Here is a 9,131-nt window from a genome sequence, read left to right on the forward strand (position 1 = left end):
ACTTTGTGTCTCATTGGATCAAGATATTAGAATCATATTTTCCCATTGTTGTACCCATTATTGCACACGTGGTTTGTACTGGTACCTCATTTAAAGACAGTATAAATTTATGAGTGTCATTAACAATCCATATCTATTAAAATCATCTGTATTAGTGTTCGCTATATATTTTATATTGATTTATTTACTAATATATATTGAATATCTATTGAAAAGGGCTCAATGATTTCAAATGTCTATTTTGCTGTAGGTCACTTACTATCATCATGTTTTTAACAGCAGTAAGTATGAATTAAAATATTTTATTATTTTCTGCACAGGTTTTAGTTCTTCACTGGTCACTCTAACATAAGAGTGAAGCCATGTATTTTATATAATCTATTCAACTTCTGTTAGCACAGTATTTAAAGGTGTGTTAATTATATAGTGCCCAAATCTAAAACTTCTGTGTAGAAATTACACGTTGGAACCATAATTTTCTCATTGCTCCTTGCATTTTCTGATTTCTCAGTGTGTAAATAACAGGATTCAGTAAGGGTGTGATAATGGTGTAAAATACAGCAAGGACTTTATTGCCTGCAAAACTATTGAATGGCCATGCATAGATAAAGATACAAGGTCCAAAGAACAGAGTGACCACAATGATGTGTGCAGACAGTGTGGACAGAGCCTTGTTGAGTCCTCCAGATGATCTTTGTTGTACAGTGATCAGGATGACAGTGTAGGAGACAAGCAGCAGGATAAAACAGATGAGTGAGAGCAGCCCACTGTCAGCAATGACAAAGAATTCCATTGTATATGTGTCCATACAAGCAAGCTGAATCACAAGAGGAAGGTCACAGAATATATTGTCTATGACATTGGGGCCACAGAAAGGCAAGTTGACTGTTAAAACCATCTGGCTCATGGTGTGTACAAAACCAATTGTCCATGATAGTATCATAAACCCACTCAGCAGCCTGTGGCTCATGATTGTCCTGTAGTGCAGGGGTTTACATATGGCTACATATCTGTCAAAGGCCATGGCTATCAAAAGAGTCATCTCAGCACCCCCAAACAAGTGCATAAAGAACATCTGAGTCATGCAGCCCCATACGGAGATGGTTTTGTGTTCACTGAGCAAGTCTGTGATCATTTTGGGTGTGGTGACAGTGGAAAGACACATATCTAAAAAAGAGAGGTTTCCAAGGAGGAAGTACATGGGAGAATGAAGGGTGGAACTAAATTTCACCGTGACCATAATGAGAATATTCCCCCACACAGTAGCACTGTAGATTAACAAGAATGTTACAAAGAAGAAAATATGAAATTCCCGTTGCCCAGAAAATCCTAGTAAAATAAATTCAGTCACTACAGATCCATTTTTAAGATCCATTTACTTGATGCAGAAAGGCTCTAGAAGTTCTTTTATACAAAGAGAATAAATAAAAATAAAGACAAAATTAGTACTGATGTTTTCATATTTCTACTTGATGAATAATAGTTGGACATATAATCTTAAATATATTGACATTGGGCAGCCTGGGTGGCTCAGCAGTTTAGCGTGGACTTCAGCCCAGGGCCTGATCCTGGAGACCCAGGATTGAGTCCCATGTCAGGCTCCGTGCACGGAGCCTACTTCTCCCTCTGCCTGTGTCTCTGCCTCTCTCTCTCTCTCTCTCTCTGTGTCCCTCATGAATAAATAAGTAATAAATCTAATATAATAATAAATAGCAAATAATAATAAATAATATATAAAAATAAATATTGACATTATTGTCTATAATTTGAAATTACTTTATGGCTCACATCACTTTGAAACAATATTCTGATAATTATGTATCAAATAAAAAGCATTTGGGGGCGGTGGAAGTTTTATTTTTTATAGCTTTATTCTATCAAAAGACCCTCTTTTATCAATTGATATCGATTGTTACAATCTGCTCACTTGGAAAAATTAGATAGTTACATTAGTATTTATTTTGCCATTTTTATCACTATTTTCTATCACCTCTTGAGATTATCTTACAATAATATGCAAAGGATACATAATTTTAAAGGTAAGGAAATTGTATTGTCCTGTATCAGTGAAGTAACTTACTAGCATCATATCTGTCGAAGGCCATGGCTTCTAAAATAAATAAAGAAAATGCACACACACATACACAAAACCTAGGGGCCAATTATACATGAAAGAAAGTCTTTTAATTAAAATAATTTTGCTTTGGGCACCTGGGTGGCTCAGTCGCCTAAAGGTCAAACTCTTGGTTTTGGCTCAGGTCATGATCTTAGGGCTGTTAGATTGAGCCCTTAATTGGGCTCCATGCTGTGTCATTTGCTTGAGATTTTCTCTCCCCTTCTTCTGTTCCTTTCCCCTACTCATGCACTAACTCACTCACATACATACATACATATCTTAAAATTTTGCTTTTTAGTTTCTGTCATATACTGAGAATTTCATAAGCATTGAACCATCCTCAGATATCTATAACCTGTATCCTTAATTCCTTGTATTACTACTGTTTACACTGAGAAATGGGTATATTTTGTGTAAATGTATGTATGTGGTGGTGAAGAAGTAAATACTGAAATGATTCAACCCTAACATAGAGAATTTGCTTTCGTATAACATATCATACTAAGTTGTCTTTACTTGGCTTTTTAGACATTGTTCATAGGATCTAGTGATCTAAAATGATCAATAACAATTAAGGCATTACTACTTGATATACTCTGTTCTGAGCGTTTCATATTTATTAACACATTTAACACTCATAACAATTCTATGAAGGGAATATTATTATTATTCTCATTTTGCATATAAGGAAACTATGGCATAGAAGTATTTAATGACTTACAGTTACACAGATAACAAGGGTCAAAGCTGGTATTTAAGCACAGTTGGTCTGATCCTGAATCTGGGCCCATACCAATATACATATTGCCTCCAAAATTTAAAAAATATATATATTTTTATGGTCAAGTTGTCAAGTATCAATTGAGGTCACATATTTCAACAGGTATGTGGGGAAACCGCCTATGTTATAATTAATTACACTGTATTTTCTTATGCATAAAAAGTCTTGTTCCTGGGTCATTGTGAAATAGTAAAGTGATCTCCCAGTGAGAGAGGACTTGATGTCTCAAAAGCCACAGCCTTTTCCTTCCAGTCAACACAAAATTAATTAAAATAGTGTTTTCAGTTTGTTAAACCTCTAATGAATTAGCTCTTGATGATGTTTCCACTTACCTGCTTTAAAGGAACAAGTATGAAGAGCAATATGTTCAAGGGTTTAGTCAAAATTGAAAATCTGCTTTTCACTCTCTGTGATGCTCTGTATATGAATATATATGCTATCTTCTGCATCTTTTATAAAGATACAATTGCTTTGAGGGCAGATGTATTGGAGTTCCGGGAATTCAAATTGCAGTGGGAGTTGTTAGAGTACAGAGGCTGCTGCCCGAGCATGACCAGAAGTGTTTACACTTTATTTCTGGCCCTGCAGATGCTGTGATTTTCTCTGAGCATTGGCTTGATTACAATGGACATGAGAGATTGGTTGGTTGGTTGTGCTATAGGAATTGTAGACATCTTTGAATTTATGGGTGCTTGTTTTCCCTTTTACTCCAAACTATCTCTTACCTTCCCTCTAACAATTTTGGGTAATTTTGTAGATGAATTATCTCCAGACTTCTCTGAACATAACATCTTCAACATAAAAATAGATCTCCACATGTTATAAATTTACTACTGACAGCATGTATTATGTACAACATTAACATATTCAGGAAGTAGAAATTTTAAAAGACAAAGTTAAAATAAACTATACTGAGTAATTTAAAACTTGAAATTATACATTGATGGTACAACTGTTTTATGCTCACTAAAATTTAATAATGATTTTTATTTATGAAATTTCAAAGAATATATATATCACACCAAATAGTTCCATAATCATTGCCTTTTTTACTATAAAATACTATAATAAATTATTGTTGTGTAAGGTATTGCTTTTACAAAATTAATCATAATTGATGATCTTGGTATACTTTTCACCATTGGCTTCAAAGTTTGTTTGAATAACTTGCCAACAAAGGATGTTGTGAATAACTCAAATTGGCTGATAGTGCTGTCACTTATATAGGAGTTCTTATTTAATTCCAGTCCAATTCATCACCTAACCCATGGCTTAATGTAGTCTTTATCATAATTCTGTAGGTTTGTCGTTGTATTTGTTATAGGAGTCAATACAGTTGATGAATGATTATCATATACAGATGTTAAAATCATCCATACTTTTGCATAATGCAAAACTCCTTCCCATAAGTCAAATATGTGAAAGGGAATAAAGTGGAAAGGGCAGAAAATGAGTGAAAATTTCAATGAGGGTGACAAAACATGAGACACCTAACTCTGGGAAACAGACAAGGGTAGTGGAAAGGGAGGTGGGCGGGGGTCAGGTTGACTGGGTGATGGGCACCGAGGGGGGCACTTGGTGGGATGAGCACTGGGTGTTATGCTAAATGTTGGCAAATTGAACTCCAATAAAAATTAATTAATTAAATTATTAGAAAAAAGATCATCTACTACAGATCATTAAATTTGTGGATCATTAGACATAAACTGTGTACTTTTTGATATTGTCTGCTGATAAGAAGTGCATTTTATTTATTGTCATGTTACTTATTTAAGCCATTTTTACAGTAAGTGAAAAAAGAAGTATTTTCTCAATAGAATATGGCACCTGTCCTTTCGCTATTAGTAAGAAAACATTCAAGAACACTTTATTGCAGTTAGTGAAAAATCTAAATCCTTCATTTATTAGCTGATCAGAATTTATACTGTAAAAAATTTATACAGTTTTATTTTATTAAGATTTTGCTTATTTATTTATGTGAGAGACAGTGAGTGGGAGAAGAAAAAGGAGGAGAGATTCTGAAGCTGACTTGGCAGTAAGCCTCGACCTGACCCAGGGTTTAGTCTCATGACCCTGAGATAATGACCTGAGATGAAATCACAGATAAACACTCAACCTACTGAGCCACACCCAGGTGCCTCTATTTTATGTTTTATAGTTTTGCTTTTTAAATGTTTTCCTTATCAGGATCATTAGTATGTTGAGGTAAGTATAGACTTCCAAGTTCATTGTTAATAATAATGGAAGTAAATCCATATTGTAAAATAATATTTTAGCCATTTTATTGTCAGTTCTGATTTTTTGCTTCTCTTTTACTTTGTGATTTAGCTGACAGAGTTCATATTATGGGTACAGTTGTCAGTTCTACCACTTTATAACCATTTATGTGAGTTTTAATAAATTAGAATTATCTTAAAAGCAGAGTTTATTGGCACAAATTTTTTTAAGCTCCTTACAACTTTTGGAGAATAAATTAAGTTACTCTAAGATATCACAATCTTTAACTATCCTCTTCCAATTTTGGCACACCTGAATAATACATAGCAGTATGTTAAAAGCAAATAATTGAAAAGAGAAGTGCTCTAAATCCCTGTCTTTTGGTTAACATACTTTAAATATCATATGTAATGTGACCGGATATTGTATAGATTAATTTAGAGTACCAAAAATAAACTGAATATTAAACATTAGTAAAGCTGATTTCTTGAAATTGAAAGACATATAAATAGGTGTTCTCATTTTTCCCACACATGATCAGTTATTTTAGCCAGATTAAAATGTATTCACCCTCCTTTGGAACAGTGGATTTAAATAACTTTCAATGAGTATTTAATTCAGTCTTCTCTTTTGGTTCAACAATGGATTTGACACAATTAAACAGGTTGTGAACTTTCGCAGTCATAGCTCTTTACTTCTTGATTCAATATTCACCTTACATTTCTGACCAGGGTGGAATTCTGTGATTCCTCAAGCGTTCCTTTCCTGTGCTCAAATACTTAATATTCCCAATTTCTATTACATTACTGAACATTTCTTGGTGGTAGGGATTGTATTTAGCATTCACCCTTCATTTAATTTCTTCCTTTTGGCTAATTTATTGAGTGAATTTTTTTTCTGTTCTCTAATATTCTTCAACTCTCTAGTGTTGAATATACTATCCTTTGATTTACTCTAAAGAAAATTCTGGGGGCAAGATTTTGGTGTTCTAACTTTAAGTTTGTTTTCTAGCAGCAGAAGTTCTTAAAATACAGATATTGTTCTAAGATATAAGGAAACTTTATTTACAACTAGTTCTCAAGTGGCTAAAGTGAGGCCTTGAAATAGGTATTGAACTCAGGAAGTGTCAAATTTTCTTGGGCCCATACTGTGTTAGGAGCCTGTTCTCAAGGATCACAGAATCTTGTTTATCAATATTGACCCCAAATAACCCATTTCTAAGTGTGATGATACAGGTATGCAATAAGGCAAACTTCATTTTGTGGAGATGGCAAATTTCTCCTAAACAAGACTACCTTTCCCCAAAGAGGAAACTGTGTCTTTATTTTTTTTTAAGATTTTATTTGTTTATTGAGACACACACAGAGAGAGAGAGAGAGAGAGAGAGAGAGGCAGAGACACAGGCAGAGGGAGAAGTAGGCTCCATGCAGGGAGCCCGATGTGGGACTCGATCCTCGGTCTCGAGGATCACGCCCTGGGCTGAAGGCAGTGCTAAACCGCTGAGCCACCCAGGCTGCCTGGAAACTGTGTCTTTAATGATAGATATTGGTTAGCTGCACAGTGAACAGAAAATAACTAATATATTTGAAGTATGTGATAGATTTGATGGTGAAGTAGTGAGAGTTTTAGATGAGAGAAAGGTTAGAATAAGAACTCTAGGGTCATAAATATCAAAGTAGTTTGGAAGATATACTATAGTTAATTAGGAGATCTCAAAATGGTAAAATAGAGGCTGAAAAGAATTGAGTATCCACAGGATGTTGGTGGTAGCACTGTGAAGTACTTGCTGTGCTATTTTAATAATCTAGGGGAAAAATGATGAAAGTATGACCTAAGGTCATAGAGGGCAATGGAGAAGAGGTTCTGGTTAAGCTGTCAGGAAGAATTGTAAACGTTTGGTAACAGAGTGTGCACAAATAATGACACATTGAACAGAGTAAGTTGTGAGTTCCATAATACTGTCGGTCGAAATTCTACATCAGAATCAAAGAAGGTAGGAACTTTTGGACTGGTAAAGTGACAAGCTTGGTGGACTCTCTCTCCAACAAAACAAATACTTTACTAGTGAAACTTATAGATAATAATGTGGAGCCTCCAGAAATTGTCCCAAGTCATACAGAAAATAAAGGATTATTTAAGAAAATCTAAAACTTCAGGGCATCGAATCTAGCATTTGAGTCTCCTCTGACCCCATGTCTCCTTTACTAGCTCCATTTTGTAGAAGTCCTTTACTGCTCTACTCTGGGTACTTTGATCTAGAGCAGGTGTGGTGAAGAAAATAAGGATTCACTCTCTGCACACTTTCAGTCTAGTATTGTGGTCTCAGGTTTTACCTGGAAGGATAAGGACTTCCATCTTGAAAAAGTTCTATTTCAAATCTGTGCCAAGGAAATGATGAGGCTATCTTTCCCCATCTGCATCTAGTTATAAGACAGAAATTCTACTTATACAAGGTATTTAAAGCAGTCAAATTCATGGAAACAGAAAATAGATAGTATAACAGAGGCTAGACAGAGAAGCAAATGGGGAGTCATTGTTCAATGAGTACATAGTTTCAGCTATGCAAGATTATTTATGGAGATCTGCTGTACAAAAGTGTCCCTATAGATAACAGTACTCAATTGTGCACTTAAAAATTTGTCAAGATGATGGTTTTCATTTTAAGTGTTCTTAGCATAGCAATAAATAATAATGATAATAATGACAACAGCAACTCTATTCTAGACATGGCAAGCTAAGAACACAAGGCCCCCCTCAAAACCCCCATTCTCCAGCTTACTTAGACTGGAAGCTCATGCCAGAACGGGTGAGTTGAGATGACCAGGATCTTTCCTCCCCTAGTGCCCACTCACACAGGGGGATGTCACTTAGGGAGAAATGGGCTGCTGCCCTTGCCCTTAGCTCCTGTGCAGGGGTATTTATGCTCTGCACAGAACAGGCACACTGTAAGAATGAAGGACTCCAAAGCTCTATCTGATGGGGGATGTCTTTATTTGGAACAGAGCTTTGAAAGTTCCATGCAACAATGCATATCACAAACACTGGAGCTTTTGGTGAAGAGCAGTTAAGAAAATTCTCATAGCACCTTTATGCTGGTATCCACAAACCATGTTGCATTGTAAACATAAGTTTAAAAGATATAAATAGAGCAAGAGACACAAGAGAAACCCTACTGGGATCATAGTCAACCTGTGGATAAGTCAGGCTATGTGTATGAAGTGCCTGCACCCACTTAAAAATTAGAAAAAGGCATGAAGTAGACAAAAGATTTTCCAAGCCACACATAGTTTTATCAACAAAGAGTGGAAGCCTCAGTGACACAAAAAGATTAAGCACAACCTCTAACCAAATACTATCTGAAAAATAAGCAAAACCAAACCAAGGGCAACTCCTAGGAGCCAAGCTTTTTAAAAAAAAGATTACACAAATTCATATCTCTCTAGAAGCGAGTGTCAGTGCCAGTATCTGTCCATCCCAGGAAATACTGGAAACAGGGTATCCAGCTATTAGTCCCTGAATAAATGTGGAGCACAAACGTAAACTCTTTGATCTGTGATAGCAGCTTCAAAGCCACACACAGGTCTACTATCAAAGGATAAAATTATACCTGGCCTAGGAGAGTTAAGAAAAACCGCTGACCAATAAATGGCTTGTGATGTCCCAAAGGTAGCCAACCTACAAGATTAAAAACGGGAAAAATCTGAGCAGGGACATCAGAAACAACACACAGCATGGACAATAAGCTTCTCTGAGTTCACTCAGCTAAAGAACTAAACAATCAACCAATCAAATAATTCCAAGAACGTCAGCATTGGAGAGGGGTCAGTAACCAGAGTTGCTACAATACATTATAAAAAGAAATATCTACTTTAAACCAAAATTGGTGAGACATGTGAAAAAAACACAAAATTTTGTCCCAGACATGAGCTATAAGGTCAATAGAAATTGATCTGTGGAGACTCAGATGTTGCACCTACCAGCGGAAAACTTAAAAGTAGCTATTATAATTATATACTG

At 35.5% G+C, this 9,131-nt stretch overlaps 1 protein-coding gene across 1 annotated transcript; it reads right to left on the minus strand.

Moving 5' to 3' along the window:
- Positions 1-436: 436 nt before the first annotated feature.
- LOC112672720 (olfactory receptor 4L1-like) lies at positions 437-1,375 on the minus strand. Its single transcript, XM_025467841.1, has one exon. It carries the CDS (start codon positions 1,373-1,375, stop codon positions 437-439), a length of 939 nt encoding a protein of 312 aa, XP_025323626.1.
- Between the last annotated feature and the right edge of the window lie 7,756 nt (positions 1,376-9,131).

The sequence above is a fragment of the Canis lupus genome, chromosome 8 (assembly GCF_003254725.2).
Source record: "Canis lupus dingo isolate Sandy chromosome 8, ASM325472v2, whole genome shotgun sequence".
NCBI classification, from domain to species: Eukaryota; Metazoa; Chordata; class Mammalia; order Carnivora; family Canidae; genus Canis; species Canis lupus.

Bases quoted from the DNA above. Each gene is read 5' to 3' on its own strand.
- LOC112672720 (XM_025467841.1), bottom strand. From the start codon at position 1,375: ATGGATCTTAAAAATGGATCTGTAGTGACTGAATTTATTTTACTAGGA.